Source organism: Leptodactylus fuscus, chromosome 2, assembly GCF_031893055.1.
Source record: "Leptodactylus fuscus isolate aLepFus1 chromosome 2, aLepFus1.hap2, whole genome shotgun sequence".
NCBI classification, from domain to species: Eukaryota; Metazoa; Chordata; class Amphibia; order Anura; family Leptodactylidae; genus Leptodactylus; species Leptodactylus fuscus.
The window spans coordinates 60,729,238-60,747,985 of record NC_134266.1 but is presented as its reverse complement, the minus strand read 5'-3'; the positions used below and the strand labels follow the sequence as shown (position 1 = coordinate 60,747,985).

The 18,748-nt window shown below is 39.2% G+C and overlaps 1 protein-coding gene across 6 annotated transcripts in view; it reads right to left on the bottom strand.

Moving 5' to 3' along the window:
- Window positions 1-1,481: 1,481 nt before the first annotated feature.
- SGSM2 (small G protein signaling modulator 2) overlaps window positions 1,482-18,748 on the bottom strand; it is a 268,214-nt gene continuing 250,947 nt past the window's right edge. For all 6 annotated transcript variants that reach the window (XM_075263816.1, XM_075263817.1, XM_075263821.1 and 3 more), the window contains 9 exons: window positions 14,658-14,786; window positions 12,612-12,794; window positions 10,516-10,920; window positions 10,229-10,353; window positions 9,248-9,330; window positions 7,911-8,020; window positions 4,080-4,176; window positions 3,554-3,721; window positions 1,482-2,116 (listed from right to left, as the gene is read on the bottom strand). In XM_075263816.1, the coding sequence (XP_075119917.1) occupies window positions 2,028-2,116; window positions 3,554-3,721; window positions 4,080-4,176; window positions 7,911-8,020; window positions 9,248-9,330; window positions 10,229-10,353; window positions 10,516-10,920; window positions 12,612-12,794; window positions 14,658-14,786 (1,389 nt within the window). In that variant the 3' untranslated portion in view covers window positions 1,482-2,027. The remainder of the gene's footprint in view (window positions 2,117-3,553; window positions 3,722-4,079; window positions 4,177-7,910; window positions 8,021-9,247; window positions 9,331-10,228; window positions 10,354-10,515; window positions 10,921-12,611; window positions 12,795-14,657; window positions 14,787-18,748) is intronic.

Genomic DNA, 18,748 nt, shown 5'->3' with positions numbered 1-18,748 from the left:
AGTCGTGGCAGGCACATTTTGGTTGAATTCTGATGCGGCTTCCCGCATCAGAATCAGGACCAAAATACGCGGTCCTATGCCCCATGTGAACAAGGCCATAGAGAAACTCTCCCAAGATAAGCACCTTAAAAGATGTTGCACAGTTTGCACTTTGAAAAACTCCCTTTGGCTTGCATAGAATGGTTAAATACATTCCGTACAGGTATATAACCTATATATATATATTAAAGGAAAACCTCTTTCAGGCTGTGGCCCCACATTGCGGAAACACTGCTTTTTTTGTTGCAGATTTTGTTGCATTTTTTGGAGCGAAAGCCAAGAATAACTACAAAAGGAATAGGAAGTATATAAGAAGTTCTTATACTTCTGCTCAATCTACTCCTGACTTTGGCTCAAAAAAACCACAGCAAAATCTGCAACAAAAAAAGCTGCGTTTCCTCAAGGTGGGGCCTCAGCCTTAATCTTTTTCCTTCCACTTGTCCCATTCTGTCTTATATTACCATTACAACTGAGAAGTATAATAAAACAATTTTCTTGCAGCTCAACTTCCTTCCTCCTCCTCACTGTCCTATTTTGGTTCTAAGACAACTGGCTAAAGCAGGAGCCTCCTTGCTGTGCTCTGTCTGTAGGAGGACAAAATACAGTTAAGCTTTGCCCCTTTGCTAAACCTTGTCTACCTGCAAGAAAGAGGAAACAAATGAGCTTTTTTTTTGCTATTTACCTAATTTTTCACATTGTGGAAGATTATGATTTCGCTGAAGCCTTCTCAGTATACATCTTGGTAAAGTGCTAAGAAAATAATGGCATAATGAACAGATAAAGTACAGAAGAGTCCTTACACTGACAGAGAACATACATGCATCCATCATGCACCATAGTTCCCCACTCATAAATAATACTGCATTTCTTTGAAAAATCTAATACAGACGTAACTTCAACAAAACAGATCAGGTACTCCAAATAAACCATAGGTTACAGACAGGTCACCATCTAAAGTACATGCACCATTTCTTGTCCACAAAACAGCCCTTCAAAAACAAACAAAAAAAATGATGTGCAGTCCGATTCAATGTAACGTCAAAAATAATCTTGCTAACTTGTTATCTTTTTTACCAACTGTGTTATGTGAAATATGGAGGTGTCACTGGTCATCTAGCATCTCTGTACGGGAAATCTATGTATAAACCACCTGAGAACGCTTACAATTTGTGAATCTCTCGCTCATATACAGGTCACTCTGTTTCCCTTTCATACACTAAAAGATCACCAACTTGATAACATTTTATGATCATCACCAAAGCACTTGTGAAAGCGGGTCACATGGTCACTCCTAATCCAACCTTCAAGTCTCATGTGATAGGCAAAGGCATAAAAAATTGTGTAACGTCCTTGACTTCGAAATAGGCCTAAGCTGCCGTCAGAGTGAACGCACCATTTACTCATCAGGTTTCGTTGTTCCGGCAGTTGATATATGAAGAATTTGTTAGTTATAGACCACACCGCCCATCACATGCCTGGGTGTTTATCTAAACAGCCCTTCATAATAGTCACAGTGGAGTATAGAGACACATCTGCATGCGGAACAAAGTACAGAACATTAACCTAACATCATTTGTAAAGGGCTTCATATGGCATTGGTCCTCTGAGGAAGTCAACTGAAAGCAGAAGATTTTTTAAAATTCCTTGGCCAATACAGGGTAAGATTTCAGTCTCAGAAGACAAGGATTTACTCCCACTATTACAGCAGCGTGGAAATCAAGGGTGCACAAGGTCTGGTACCTTCTGATATTTATTCCCGTTTCACTGAAATGGGGCACTGTTAGATATGTAAAGTCCAGACCTTGTTTTCTTGGAACTGGTAAAGTCTTTCTACAAAGTGAGAAATGTTATACATCCTGAAACATTAACATTGATATACAGGGTAAGAGAAGATGAGTTCTGCTGCCGCTGGACACAGTTGAAGGCCCCTTGAGCACCTCTAGATAAAGATCCTGCCATTGTTGGTCTTCAGTTAATATGGAAGTTCCTCATTTGTTTTCAATCAGAGTTTGTACCTTGTGAACTAGTTCCCGGGCTATCCTCAGAATGAGCTGTGCGTCGTGGTGCTCAGCCATTTCTAGCAAAGCAAGAAGCAAGAATAAGTTAGAGATCCTCTGAAGATATTGGTCATCAGCTGACTGCTATACCTTCCACCCCTCTAGATTCATATACATGCACCTTCAAGCTCAGCTGAGCATACATGTGTTCTCAATATGGTGAGGAGAATAAACTGCTGCTATGAGAATGGAAAAATCAAATGAGTCAAATTCTGCAAAACAGGTTTGACGAAAATTCATGAATTATATATGACCAATGGCAGCTCTCATTTATAGTGGTTAAGAAGACATCTGCCTATCTATTTATATTACCATCAAGAATTGCAAGTGCCATTTATTTGTATGGATGTTTTCTGATGCCTACATGATCCAAGTCATGTCCATTTGTAGCAATGAGATTAGTACCACTACAATAATACACTTTTGTGCATCAAACCACTAAACATTTTGCCTTTCCCAACATTTTCTTACATTCTTTAATGATAACTAAATGGGTTATTGCTTTAAATGGGTTTTCCATGAGTTACAGAGGGTGTTTCGTGTCCTCTAGCACTCGCGGTTTTATATATTGCTGGACTGTATATACTGCACTGCCAGCTTTGAATGTATGGCCTAGGTGTAGGAAATATCGTTGCTGTTAGCCTCCCATTGAAATCAATAGGTTCCTTTTACCGTGAGCGGTTTGTTGTCTCTCCCGGAAAAAAGAAGCGACATGCTCTTTCTTCAGGCGGATGCTGCGGCCCATTCATTTGGGCCTAATCCGGAGTGGAGTGCTGCGACTGGATGCCAGTGCACTGCACCGGCATCCAGTCACGGCTACCCATTTTTTGGTCTGAGGCGGCCTCCACATCAAACTCCGGACCAAAAGAAAGGCCACATAGTGGCTCAGTGGTTAGCGCTGCAGCCTTGCAGTGCTGGAGTCCTGGTGTTCAAATCTCGCCAAGGGAAAAAAACCATCTGCAAGGAGTTTGTATGTTCTCCCTGTGTTTGCATGGATTTTCATACCGTATTCCAAAGACATACTGATAGGGAAAAACATATATTGTGAGCTCTATGTGGGGCTCACAATCTACATAAAAAAAAATAAAAAAATCTGGACTAAAAAACCCCATCTGACCTCAGCCTTAATGGAGTTGAAAGCACAGCCACCTCTCTATTAAATTCAAAACTACAGACTGTGGTGGTCAGGGAAGTTGTAGTTTATCAACCGCTGAAGAGCTGCAGTTTGGGAAACACATTCTGTAGAGAAACACAGGTCACTGGACTACTGGTCTCTGAATAGGTGATGTTCCAGAGATAGCAACTGCACTGATCAGAGATTTACAGCATGGCTATGTAATTTGGGTGAATACTTTTTAATACATCACAATTTATTCAGTGCAATAAATATAAAAAAAATGGAATAAAATTGCTTTCAATTACTTTAAAACCATCAAAATGTCATGTAAGTTGCTTACCATTAAAAAACTTGATTATATCTGTAAAATCCATGTTGTTGTCTCGGACAATCTCTCGATAAACTTGCACAAGAGCAAGAGCGATAAACAATACAAAATGTTCTGAAGAGATTAGTCTGGCTGCCCAAATCACTTCCCAAACAGCGAATACATCTTCATACAACAATTCTGCCAAAAAGGACACATAATACAAGTTATGTAGAAGAGAGTAAAAATGGTACATGTCCGTATGGGAAAGGTTTAGCTATTGTATTCTGGTCAACCAAAAAAAGTATAATGATGTAAAATAGTGAACTTTAGACACATGGTCATGACTGTAGTCAGGACAAAAGAGATCATGTGCCATCCTCTATGCATACTGTATTATCAGCATATTCTTTCTGCTTATGACACCTGTTTATTAGCAATTTTGGACCTCCTGTAAGAAAGATCAGTTCCCCTCCCCTTTATCATGGGTTAAATCTGGTAACTATTGGACAGACAAAATACCCAGTAAAGACTGGTTGTACAAGCAGATTAAGAATACCTCTTTTGAAATCAAGAAGAAACCAACGATAACAGAAGTAGAAATGTGTGTAGTCTCCATTCTGGTGCATGAGTTCAAAGAGCTCGGAGTCCAAAATCTGGAAAAAAAATTTACTGCGTAAGTTACAAAAGAATACATGACATTCTCAGTAAATCTAACAAGATTCTCCATATGGAATTGTGTTCTTATCATGTATCATATCACCATGTTGCAGAACATAAGAGAACAACTAGATGGATTTCTGGGCAGCAACAAAAAGGCTTTACTGAAGAAGTGTCTGGCATCGTACAGTTGTCTCTATTAGTAGGAACATCACCGAAAGACAAAAGTATACCCACTTTGAGAAGGTGAAAGGCAAAGTGCTGGAGTCCCGCTATATCGGCCCCAGATTCCTGAATTATGTGTGGTCCAGGGTGGGTGTGGAATAGGTTTCAGCTCCAGGTGTGGGTCATAGGCTCATTACTGGCCCATAAAAGGCTGCAGAGCCTGCACTTCAGGGTAGATCCTTGGAGGAGAGGAAGTGACTGAGTCTGTCCTGACACTGAGAGCCTTGAGTATGGTACGGTGTTTTGTTTTGTTTTTCATTTGATTCGTGTGGCTGGTAGTAAGTCACAAATACAGCTAGTATTTTTCTGGGTTTTTTTTTATCACTCAGACGAGTTAGATTTTGTTTGACGTCATTTAGCCTGAAGTTAAGGCTGTATTTTATTTTGCTAATTTTTTCTGCCTGACATAAAGGATTATTTATTTTGCTGTTTTTCTTAAATAAACTGCTTTGCTGCAAGATCTGTGTCCCTGTCTCTGACTGGTTGGGTCCGCACCACAGCTTCTACCGAGTTAACTTCCCCACACCACTAGCATGTAGGAAAACAGCAGGAGTTCTGGAACAAAGTGCACTAGACAAATGAGGCAAAACAGTGATTTGGCCATGAATGTCATGTTGAGAACCCAATACAGAATTTCACTAGAGGAAACTGATATCAACTATCAAGCATGTTTGTGGCAATATACAGGCAATATGTCTTGCAAAAGTATTCATACACTTTGAACATTTTCACATTTTGTCACCTTACAACCATAAACTTAAATGTATGTTATTGAGAGTCTAAGTGATAGACCAACAAAAAGTAGCAGATAATTGTGAAGTGGAAGGAAAATGATCCATGGTTTTCAAAATTTTAATCAAATAAAAATCTGCAAAGTGTGACGTGCATAAATCTTCAGCCCCTTATACTCTGATACCCCTAAGTAAAATCCATTGCAATCATTTGCTTTTAGAAGTCACTTAATTAGTTAATAGAGTCAGGCTGTGTGTAATTTAGTCTCAGAATAAATACACCTGTTCTGTGATGGCCTCAGAGGTTTGTTAGAGAACACTAGTGAACAAACTGTATCATGAAGAGCAAGGAACCCACCAGACAGATCAGAGATAAAGTTGTGGAAAAGTTTAAAGCGGGGTTAGGTTATAAAGACATATCCAAGACTTTAAGTATCCCAAGGAGCACTGTTCAATCCATCATCCAAAAATGGAAAAAATACTCTACAACTGAAAACCTTCCAAGACATGGCCATCCACCTAAACTAACAGATTGAGTAAGGAGAGCACAGGTCAGAGAAGCAGCCAAGAGGCCCATGGTCACTCTGGAGGAGCTGCAGAAATCCACAGCTCAGGTAGGAGAATCTGTCCTCGGGACAACTTTAATTCATGCACTCCACAAATCTGGACTTTAAAAATGGCAAGAAAACCATTGTTGAAAGAAAGAAAAAAGATGTGTCATTTGCAGATCTCTATTGGTAGGCTTTTTTGGAGGCTGATTTTGAGGCGTTTTCAGCATCAATATCAGTGCCAAAAAACTGTGTGTGCACTGACCCTTACGGGCCCTTTGTTTACTAACGTCTAAGCAGAGAACATCCTCTTGTGTCTAACAATCCCCGATTGTTAGGGTCCCCTGATGTACTGAGCCCTTGTGCAGTTACAGGTAGCACCACTGGTATGTGTGCCCCTGATATGGCTATGTCAATGGGAAAAAATAGAATAAAACAACGCATACCAATATAAGAGTTAATATACGGTATCTGCATGCTCTAACTTTATAATATACTCATTCTTTGGAAATTTTGTCTTTGAACAATGATCATGGGGACATAGCTGTAAGGGGAGGGGGGAGAGAAGACATGTTTACTCTTACAAAAAAAGATAATCCCACTAGAAATGCAGCTAGTGCCGATAAATATATTATGTTTCATTACTACGGCTCTCTTGAGCAAACCTGATATGAGACGAGCGCAGACTAATGATTATGGCAGCTCTGAATAAAATTAGTGTTTTATCATGACAGAAAATTAACTTTTCTCTGATTATGTTCATCAACTTAATAATTAGTGTAATAAAATTCTAATCGGGAACACTATAAAGATCAGTGTTATGGTAACTTTATAATACTTACTGATTAGTTGATCGTTTAGGATAATATCATTACATTATCTTTTTATGAATTTTGAAAACATGTTTTCTTTAAAATAAAACCCAGCAGCATAAATTATTTAATATGGCCGCGATGATCCTTTTGTAAATATTCTTAGAAAAATCTTGGTTTCCTGTTGCTACTACTAGTTGTTCTTCACATGATTGTGTGTTGTTGAAAGACACTTGGAAACGTATCAAAACTTGGATTTCCTTCACCATTTTCTATCCCCTCTACATTGTGTGGCAGAATCTTAAATCTTTTCCAGCTAGAGGTAAGGTAGATTTAGGGAGTAAAGTGGCGCTGATTCTGCCACGATAACTTGTGGCAGAATCAGCGCTGATAAAAAGACTCCCATTGACTTCAATGGGTTCCATCTTCCACGGGGATCACATTGAAATCAATGTGTTAAAAAGCCTCCCATTTATTTCAATGTGTTCCGCACGTAAGACGGAACCCATTGAAGTCAATGGGAGTCTTTTTATCAGCGCTGATTCTGCCGCGAGTTATCATGGTAGAATCAGCACCACTTTACTCCATGTGAATGCCTCCTAAAACCTTAATTTACCTCGGGTGCAACCTGACCAAAAGTTGCAGTTTTTCTTTTCTGGCAGTGCTTCAAAAAGTCTGACTTTATTTTCCACTTTCTGTTGTACATCTTTCCATAAATACATTCACTTTTTTTTTCTAAGATTACATTCAACCATTTACAACCAACTCAAAGTATTTAAGTATTTCAAAGGACTAAGGCTAGGATCACATCAGTCCCCCAAACATTGCCAGTCTAAGTATAAAAATGGTGGAAAGCCGACGGACCCCAATATAGTCTGTGGGGTCCATGGGTGTCCTCTGGTAACTGCTGTTTAAGTGGAGGGGCTCTTCATCATTTGGTTCCTCTGGCTTAACTGAACGATAGAGAGGCTGGCACAAGTGTGAACCTAGCCTAATACTTCATGTGCGAGAAGCCTGCTAACTTACATGCTGAGTTTAATGGTGCTGCGTGCTCCTACACGTAATGCCACTGGCAAAATCGGACTATCACCACAACAGACCCACACTGTGACAGTGAACCGAGTATCAATGTGAAATATCCCAGCAATTATGTATATATAATAACCACCTATATCCTACAAAACTCCATAGTACCTTCAGTACATAAAAGATTAAAAAAAACACATTCATTACAGAAATGATATCTAAGGGTGCCTTCACATGGAGTTACGCTCTGTGCTTTTTGTCCATTTTACATGTGTAAAAATACACGTGTAAAACGTAGTTAGCCATTGAGTTCATACGTGTAAAATGTAACAAAAAGCACGGAGTGTAACTCCATGTGAAGGCACCCTAAGGTAAATGTAGAACTCACCTGGATCAAAGATCTCATGTTTGCAAAGTGTATGTCCATGGCACCTCCATTTGGGAAGTTTTGACTCATTCTCTTCATGAGTTGGGTAAAACAGCTGTATGCCATTAAATCTATAGACAGAATGTATCATTATTTACTACCTACATGACAAGGCTAAGAACATATGTAGTAAACGTCACAGCATGCTCCATACGTTGTGGAATTTTTCAGCATTCGAATTATGCCACACAATCCACAGCAACAAAAATCTGCTCCACCACTACTTGTATGAGTAAATTCAAATTCTAAAGACACCAAAAGTAATGCAGCGTGACTTTTGCTATGGTAAAAGGGTTGTGCCATCATGGACATTTATCCTCTATCCACTGGATAGGGGAAAAGTGTTCAGTTGTTGGGAGGCCAATCACTGGGTCCCCCTGTTATCAGGATGATGGGGGGAACAAAAGTCCCCCTTAAGGCCTCCTTGTGCTTGTGTGACTGTCACTTCTACAATCCGAGCATCTCCATAGATGCTAATGAGCTGGTCACGGAAACGCATAGATAGCGCAGGCGACTGTCGTTCCCCTGTCCTCCAGCAATCTGACACATATCCCTTGTCCTGTGGATATGGCATAAGAGTCCATAACAGCGCAACCCCTTTAACCATGGAGTAACAAGATGTAAGGGGACTGTGTACTCAAATAGTACATAGTGGTGTTGCTGGTAACATCAATATGATTATTTTTATACATGAAAAGTATTCTTGCTAAATAACTGATTTATTACTACATCCTCAAACTCTTTGGTCACAGAGTCTAAATGGAGGAGATGGGAAAGGGAGATTAAATGGATTAGAAAGTAAAAAAAATACTCCTAGTATTTTTATTTTTACGTTTTAGTGTTCCCCTAAATAATTCATATATTTTGTTTCACAGTGCATGCATAGCTTAAAGGAGTTGTCCAGAATTTAGGATTTCATGGCCTATCTTTAGGATAGGCCACAAATATATGTTTTATAGGGGGCCGACAAATCATCTCTGCTCCGATCAGATATACAGGGCCACTTCTGATGCCTCTACTATACACAACACATTTTCAGAAGCAGATAGCAGTCATCCCTACATAATGACTGGATGTTACTACAACAGCTCAGCCCCATTGACTTCAATAGAGCTGAACTACTGAACTGGTGCCCGGCCACTACAGAGGGCACAGAATCAACTGCTTCCAGCCCCGTGTTGTGTATAGTCAGGGTGTCAGCAGCTGCCCTGTACAGCGGGCAGATATTTATGGCCTATCCTTAGGATCCTAGAACAACCGCTTTAAAGTTTGGGTGTGTTTAGTGCAGTGTTACTTACCATTATCTAATACCACCATTAATGGAGCCAGCAGGTCACACATTCCTTGGACATACCCTACATCCAGGTGCTCCCATACATAGCTGTATACAGATGAAAGGAGCAAGATTCAATTATGAGATATTTTCTGCATCTCCATTACAACCATAATCCCTTAATCTGAGTTATAGGTTCTGATACTTATTCAAAGGATCAGCGCTGCAAAACAGAACTCCATTGTCTTCAAAGGGTACCGTTGAACGCACGTAACACATTGAAATCAATGGGAGGCTTTTTAACCCTTTGATTTCAATGCGTTACGCGTGTTCAATGGAACCCATTGAAGTCAATGGAATTCTGTTTTGCAGCGCTGATCCTTACGCGAATTATCGTGCAAGAATCAGTGCCGCGTTACATCGTGTGAATGCCCCCATAGGGAAACGGCGTTTCCATAAGTATAATAGACATCCTGTGATATCCAAAACCATCAAGATAAAGTCATGTGCACTGCGCATATTTTAACACAAAGTGATGATGGGATTCGCTATAATCCTATCCACTTTGCTGTGACTGTAGACACTTCTTTCTACCATGTTCAAAAAGGGCAATCTCTTGTCAAAGTCACTTGGCATGACTTAAGATGTAGCAATGTGCTCCATGCATTTCCCCAAAATTTTGGCGTAAAATTGAGATACAATTTGCCTAAAGATGTGTCATATTTATCACTAGCATCAGTAACTATGATACATCTAGAGCATTTTTAGACTATCCATTGACTGACCTACTGTATTAGTAAATTCTCTCCAATGTTTAATCTTCCTGAAATGGAAATATCAAGAAAGGGCAGACAATTTGTATCAATACAGATAAAGCGTTATAGTATAAATCAGTGCAGATAAAAGTCCTACATTATCATAATAATATCAAGGGAACAGCTGATTTTGTACAGGCATTTCATACATGACAAATACACAAAGATGAAGTTGCTCAGGAATTATGTACCTGCACATGATGTTCCGAAGCTTTTCTAAATTATCCGAGGTGAAATACCAGTAATTCCTATCACATCTCTGCACATCTTTATCAATTCGATGTAAGTTTAAGGCAATAGTGTCCAACAATTCTATCTAATGGAGAGAGCATAACGTTAAAAAAATATCAAGCAGAACAATCCAGGCAAAATTTATATGGAAAATAGGAATTTATGATCTAAACACTAACAGCAAATCAAAAGACATGGGTCACTTTAGAGGGAGGATGTTACTTATAGCACATCTGCCGCTACTTACTGTATACGACGTAGGGCACATAGAAGAGATGTCCTCCGAATTGTTTAAATACTCTAGCTGGGAGCACAGCTGCTCTTCACATATAGAATCCTGCATCTTTAGAACTCCCTTGGTTTTTCGTGGTGGCCCCAAACTCATTTCTGTCCTATCAGACTCCGTGCTGGATTCTTCTTCCTCAAAGCATATGCTTTGCTGATCATCAATGCTGGAAAGAATCCCAGAAGTCACAGAGTAATTTCGAGAAGAGGGAAGACCAGAATCTGGAGAATCAAACTCCACTGACTGCTGTGGTTCAGCGGCCACCATAGCAGATGGAGTACCAGCTGTAGTGGTGAGTGTGGAGGTTTTATCGTTCCGACATTTCAGATCTCTGTCTGTATCTATTTCTTCTGTAGACATAAAAACCTGACAAACACATATAGATATGTGTTAAAGATGTGAAATAGGATTAAACATAACTTTTATTCTTTTACATGACCATGTCGACTTTGTATGGTTTACAACATATGCTAGTTAGAGTAATAGTTGGCCTCAGACTGTAGTCTCTTGTGCCCACCATTGGGTTTTGAAGAACACTTACACATCATCTTATGTTATACTATTATCAATGCACACATAGGATATATCAATAATGTCTAATAGCAAGTGATGTTTGCAGTCAACCACATCCATCAACTATCTATCTGTTCCATAAACTTTGAATAGTGTGCTTCATTAGTTTTTAGGACGCAGGATCACTGTTCCCATGATCGGTGGAGTAGAGAAACAGCAATAATAGTTTTTCATGGCCTAACCCCTAAATCTTGAATATAATGGTAGATCCCATAGTCCTGCTCTGACCCTGGTCAAAGGCTCACAACAAATTTTGGCACATTTGATGCAAGTCTTGCAGCACTAAAGGAATAGTCGGAGGCTACACATTAACTTTCATCATCTCCACAATGTTTGTGAGCTCTTCTGAATAAGCTTCCTTCTAAGGAGTATTAACGATGCTGGAACTTCCATCAATCAGTACTAAATAAATGGCTGCTCATAAAGTGGAGGACATAAATTACCGGATACGACTCAGCTCGGATATACAATAATCCCAGAAAGAAATGTCACTAAATGAGATTTATTTGTACCATGAATTCTGCATATTAGCGCATTTGTATTCGAGAGATTCATGAAGTATAAATCACGGCCTCCTGTGGTAAGTAACAGGCTTGTAGCCACATAAATAATACATTGCAATACTGTCCCTGTAGTAATGCTGCTTGTAGTTAAAGTCTTATATCTCCGCTGACCGTTCTTGAAAGTGCTTTTCCCTCATAAGCTGCACAATATGAAACAATATGGTGTTAAAGTCAAATCAGCTATGAAAGTGTTTAACTCCTGCCGACTGGAGACAGAAATCACAGACTTTCTGCATGCTTAGCTTCACTAAGAGAGCCCAAGTACTGAACTGCTGAACATAACGTTATCGAGAAAGTCATCCTACATATGTTAGCTTACTTATTCCTTTATTTTCCATTGCGTATATAACGCCAACATATACAGTAGTGATCGTTGCCTCTGTATCCATTGTAGCCTCACAACCCTGTGTCCCTATGTCATGATGGAGGTGTAACAATAATAATCATACTCAACTGTCCCCATTAATCCATTGTCTGCCATTGGTGTCCATTTGGTCCTTGTGTAGTGTGAATGCTAAAAGTCTTGCACTCCATGTGACATATGTGAGTGAAGTCACTGGGCCCACTTCAACGGACAAAGGAAGTTTATAGATAGGTAAGGATCTTTTTTTTCTGTTACCCCTCCAAAGTGGTTTGTCCAATTCCCAAATAACCCCTTTAAGTGTGGCAGTACCTAGACAAAACCCACACGAATAATGGGAGCACATACAAAACTGTGCAGATGTTCCCTGTGGTTGGATTCATACCAGGATGATCCCAATGACAACCACAGCTTGCTTCAGTGTTCATCCCAGGCAGTTGAACAACTAAGCACAATTTTGGCATAGAATATGTGTCATTTCACTGGTTACAGGACAATTGTCATAAAAATGCAAAGTTAATACAATTTATAGTTAAGCAAGAAAATTCCAGGTTCCTTACATCGTTACTAATGGTAGAGTCCCGGTGAATGAGACGTTGGACGTGGCTGTCAATACTACTACCCGAAGATAGTTTAGCATAAATGGCCGAGTGGGATTCCTTCTCCCGCTGCTTGACTATCACCTCGCAAGCTTTCCACTCTGCCATCACCTTTTGGTACCTGGAAGCAATGGCTTCATCAACCTTTGGTTAAGAACAAAAACATTTAGAGTTTTTTAATCCAAGTGTTGATATAAAAATATACACAACATCTGTATGGCAACAACTGTATGAGTCTGCTTTTGTGATGGAAATGATAAAGTGAGCAGTTTTATGCTACGTGTGAAATACATGGCCAGATACAGCTTTCCTTAGTGCAGATTTCCATCGGTTGCTGAAGCTGGACCCAATTTCAGTCGAACAAGAGTCAGTCTTGGCATAAAAATACTATAGTTGTATGCAGTCACATCAGACTGAGAACAGGAGTACTGCACTGCAAAAATGCTATGATCCTGATTTACTATTATGGTTATGACTTTATGCTCGCGTAAACATGGTGCAACTTTGGTGCAGCAAGGCTAGACATGTGGGTTTGGATTCTTAGAAAGTGGGCACATGGCTTAAATATGCCACCATATGCCAAAAATACACCAAAATATGCACCAGACATACATTTAAAATATTCCCAGTTTGCTTTCCTTTAAGCTCCATAACTATTGCATTCTTAAAGTTAAAATAATATGATCAGGTCCGTGCCCACTCACTCACTGCTCACGTGTTTCCTACATGACTGTTTTGCCATTCAGACACTTTGGAATAATTGCATATTCGTGTCTCCATTTGTGGGGTCCACATAAAAAAGCACTTACTTAACCTTAGCCTTATATTTATGTTTATAGATTTTCTTTCTTTGTGCTTTTTCTTGACTACACATCTCATCACGAGCAAATTGTTACTGCAAATATCCACTCTTCCAATCCAAGACTATATTCTATAGGATTCATTTAGGCAAAATTTGAAGGTAAAATTGCTGATAAGACTCATATACAATCGGAATAATAAAGTGTGAGGTCTTGGCTGGCCTACCGTTTCAGAGGAGATTTAGACGGAATTTGGAGCGGATTTCGAGGCAGAATTCACATCAGAATCAGCTCCATATTTCTCAGTGTGAACATACCCTAAGGGAGAGTTCACACGGAGTAACGTGCCGCGTGATGTGGCACGCAGACGCAAAATCACAGCCGCAAAATAGCGCCGTGTATACGATTCTGGCTCCCATTGAAATCAATGGGAGCGTATACGGTCTGCAAAAGCTCACGTGGCGTCTATGTGCCACATCACGCGGCACGTTACTCCATGTGAACTCTCCCTAAGAGTACCATTGCGGCAGCAACAATGTATCACTGTGATTTAAAAGTCCCACTATAACATAAAGGACGATTTTAGGCCAATTTGAATGGTGGCAAAAGTGAAATAAAGAGGAATGACACAATTTCAAATAATGCTACATATTTTATTTGGGATTTGTGAATGCATCAGATAGTGATAGATATTCTTTTTATCTGTTTTTCTAGTCTGCTTTTATCAGCATGTAGAGATAGGCTTTACAGCAGTCACATTGACCATAGGCTCAATAGTCTGGTCTAAGGTCTATACAAAAGCTTTTGTAGACATGCTCTATGACCTATGTGGAGGTTTTTGTGCGGTGAAGGGGAGAAGATAAATTGTGATCAACACCTATTGTGAATAATGGATCCTATAATAAAGATTCTATCTTTCATTGTAATCCAGACTAGGAAGTGTCAAACTGCTAGTAGCATAGTCCACGGCTTAGTGGACAATGTAAAAATCACAGGATTTTGGTATACTTTTTTAGAAAATATGGTCAGTGATAATTTAAAACGGAATAAAATGTTAAGTAAAAAAAATATGGTCAGCAGCATGGGAAATGTAAATAGACATCACCAAAAACTCTTAAACATATGTTTAAAATATCTGGGTAATTTAGCGATAAGACACATTCCCTTACAAAATTTTAAGAAGAATAAAAAAAAATCAAATACTTACCCGATCCATTTCTTTCTTAGTCATGCCAAACTTGTAATGCCCAAGTAGAAAAGGCCAAACTTCTTTGCGAATATCATGTTCCACCCCACCGTAATACACCAACCTCAGTAGCTCCAGTTCTTTGTAATTCTGTGTCAAAAAGAAATATTCAGACCACGTTCCCAACACCTGGATTGATAAAGAGTCTGTTTACATGAAGAGTTCCTTTTTGTCTAGGTAGTTATGAAGCCCCAGACCCACCTCTGGTATTCTGACAGGCTACAATTACAAAATTGTCGCATTATAAAGCAGAAACATTATTCCAGAACCCAAGTCATCCAAGTTATTATTTATTCACACAGAACTTACCAAATGGACCGATATATTCTCTGCTTTTCTATGTCACAGATGATATCTTTATGTGCTACACCAAATTCTAGTATATGTCATATCAGTTCTTTTTATAAACGAGTCGCGTCCATCATACACTATACTGGCTAATCCTAATCAAAACAGGGTTGAACAATGTGAACATCACTGAGACTGGGATCTGCCTCTGTTGTCCATAGGCTGTTAGTATCACACCTTATCCCTATAGTCAACTTTTATAGTCAGAGCCCAGCCAAACTGTACAAGATCCGGCAAATCAACAGGCGATCCTGTAATACTGTGATCTCCAACCAGTAGCGTGGGAACCACATGTAGCCTGAGACACTGATCTGTGTGGCTGACCACGGGAGCCCTCAGTTATGGCCATAAACACTGGTTACAATATGACATAACAACAGGTAATATTATAAAGGTGAAAGTTTGTGAGTTTGGATGTTTGTGGGTTTGTGTGTTTGGATGTTCGGATGTTTGTTCCTCAATCTCGCAAAACCCGCTCCACCGATTTGGCTGAAATTTTCCACAAACATAGTTACTACACTGGATTGCACAATAGGCTACTTTTCGTCACAATAGCGCACATACTTTTTCCCAGGACCCCCACAAAACCCAAACTCACATCACTAGCTCTGCAATCTCACACACTTTGGATCATAGCAAGCCACAAAATTCATATTACCCTCTACAGCAGAGGTCAGCAACCCCTGGCACACGTGCCAAGAGTGGCACTCCTGCCATATTTCACTGACACACCAGCAGCATAGGACCTGCAAGAGTTAAATGAAGTCCGAGCGTCCCTTCAGTGCTCTGCTAGAGCTGAGGCATAAGGACACTCCCCTTTGAGAGGGGTGCAGGAAACCCAGGGGGTGGAGCTTAATCGCTCAGGTCTGTGCCTGCTATAGTGATTGCTCCTGCCGTCTGCACCCTGCAAAGATTCCCCGAGGAGGAGAGGAAGCTGCTAGCAAAGTGAAACTGAAAAACACACAGGTACATAGGATTACTATTCTCATTAATGTCAGGCATTTGGGGTTATTAGATTAGTGTTAGTAACTCCATGTGCCTCACATTAATAGGAATAAACCCCATCATGTCCCTCATATTAACCCCCATCTGCCTCATATAAAGGTTACTACTATGTCAGACATAGAGGTACTAATAAAAGACCTCAATAATGAAGATACTTAATTATTACCTCCAAGTCTCTCACATATCAGTAACTCTTACACAAGGGTTAATGTGAGGGACATGATGGGGTTAATTGCTATTACAAAGAGGCGCATGGAGTTACTAAACTGTCATGCACAGGGCCAGACTTTATGTTGCTTGCTCAAGAGTATCCTGTGCCCAAAACTTACATGTACTGGCGGAAAATAACAAATCATACAATGTCGTATATCCAAGTATATTAACCTGAAATACCTCTGTCTCAAAGACACTATGTACAGATTATACCAACACTGTATAGCAGCTAAAATACAAATTACGTTCAACACAAAAGTCTCATGTGTTCTCAGAATTACAGCAAAAACAAGATACAAAGTTACATTTCATATCCCATCCCCTATACACAGTACGAAAACCTTACCCGCGCCTGTATTCACCCACTTCTACAATCACCGCAGACGAAGTCGCGGGTACCAGCTAGTATTGAATATGAATCAAAACTACTAGTCTAACACACACACAAATCTGCAAATGTTTGTGACTTCATAGTTCATTACACAAAATGGGGGTATAGTGACATCACAGTTGTTAAATATGTCATCGCAATGGGGCACTGTGACATCACAATTGTTATCTGTAATATCCCAATGGGGTATTTGTGACCTGCCGATAGTTATTGTGACATCATAATGGAGCACTGTGACATCATGATGGTTAACTCTGACATCACAATGGGGCACTAAGACATCAAAATGGGGCATTAGAACATGTACACTGAGACATCACAGAGAGGCACTGTGAGATTGCAATGGTTGACTGACATCATAGTAGTTGACTGTAACACCACAGTGAGGCCTGTGACATCACAAAGGGATATTTTAAAATCATAATATGACATTCAAATTTAATTTTTTGACATCACAATGGTTAACTATGGCGTCACAATGGAGTATTTTGAGGTCACAAAAATGCAGTGTGACTTCACAGAGGGGCATGGTGAAATTATAATAGGGCACTATGACAGGTATAAATTGTAACATCTCAATGGTTAATTGTGACATCAAAAAGGGTTATCGTGACATCACAATGGTGAATAGTGACATCACAATGGTACATTATAAAATCAGAAAAGGGGCACTGTCACATCCCAGATGGGCATTTTGATAGCACAAAAAGGAATTATCACATCACAAAGGGGAAATGCGACGTTGTAATGATTGACTGTGACATCACAGTAGTTGACTGTAGCATCCATCATAGTGGGGCATTGTGATATCACAAGGGGGCATTGTAACATCATTAAAAAGCATTATGACACATCATTATGCTACATTGTGACATCATAATGGGGTATTATGGCATCATAATGTTGAATTTTAACATTATGAGGGGGATTTTAATAACACTGTGACATGACAATAGGTTATTGTGACATCACAGCAGATAATTGTGACATTATAATGGGCACTTTGATATCACAATGTTTTTACTTGTTTCATCACAGTATTTAATTGTGAATTAATAATGGGGCATTGCACCATCACAACGGGTTATTGTGAAATCAATATGGATAACTGTGACATCACAATTCTTAAATGTGAATATCACAATAGGACATTTTGATATCACAATAGGGTTTTGTGTTCTGGAGTATTTAAAATACAAGTAATTAAAATAATATTTAAAATACTTGTCAGGTATTTGTATTTTGTAATTAAAATACTTTTTTTATTCAGTATTTTGTATTTGTAATTAAAATACTGTTAGGAAGTATTTTACATATTTTAATTACTGTCTAAATTCAAAACAAATGTTGTAATTTAAATAACCCGCCACACCGCACTTAAAAAAAAAACAACAAAAAAAAAACAACAGCGCGAGTCACGTCATCACTCTTGTTTCTTGTATCTCGTGCGAGGTGCGGCTAGAGGAGGGAAAATTCCAGCGCGTTCCAGCAACGCAAGTCCGCCGTGTAGTGAAGTGTGATTTATTTTTAGTTTTTAATAATCCCGTTGCGTAATCCACTCCGTAAAATTACTTAAAAAATGGAGGAAAATCGTAATACCTGTGAAAGGGACGCAACCGACAATGATTCATCTCCCTGCAATTTTGGACGGAACTTTTTCAAAATTAATAAAACTAAACCTGAAGCGGAGGGGCAGGACAAAAAGTGTATGCAAGGCCTGTCCAAACAAGTTCATCACGGGTCAAATAAACTCAACGTCCAACTTCCATAAGCTTTAAGGGTAAGTTATTTAATTACATCATTGTTTGTTTGGTTTTTATTTTACAATCCCCAACCCCGAAGCAAATTTTTAAAACCGGACGTATGGTTTAGGGGTGCATGAGTTGAAAGTGATAAAAGCCTTTTCCTTTTTTTTTTTGGGAAAATTTATTTTTTACCACACTATTAAAAATTAAAATAAAAAGCTGATTTCAAATAAAAAAATTAATATAATTATATAAAATATAAATTAATATCTTTTGTAAAACAAGAAAAATACGTTCAAAGAATTTTCTCACGTGTCCCGAGATTCACGAGAATTGACGAGAATCTTGCC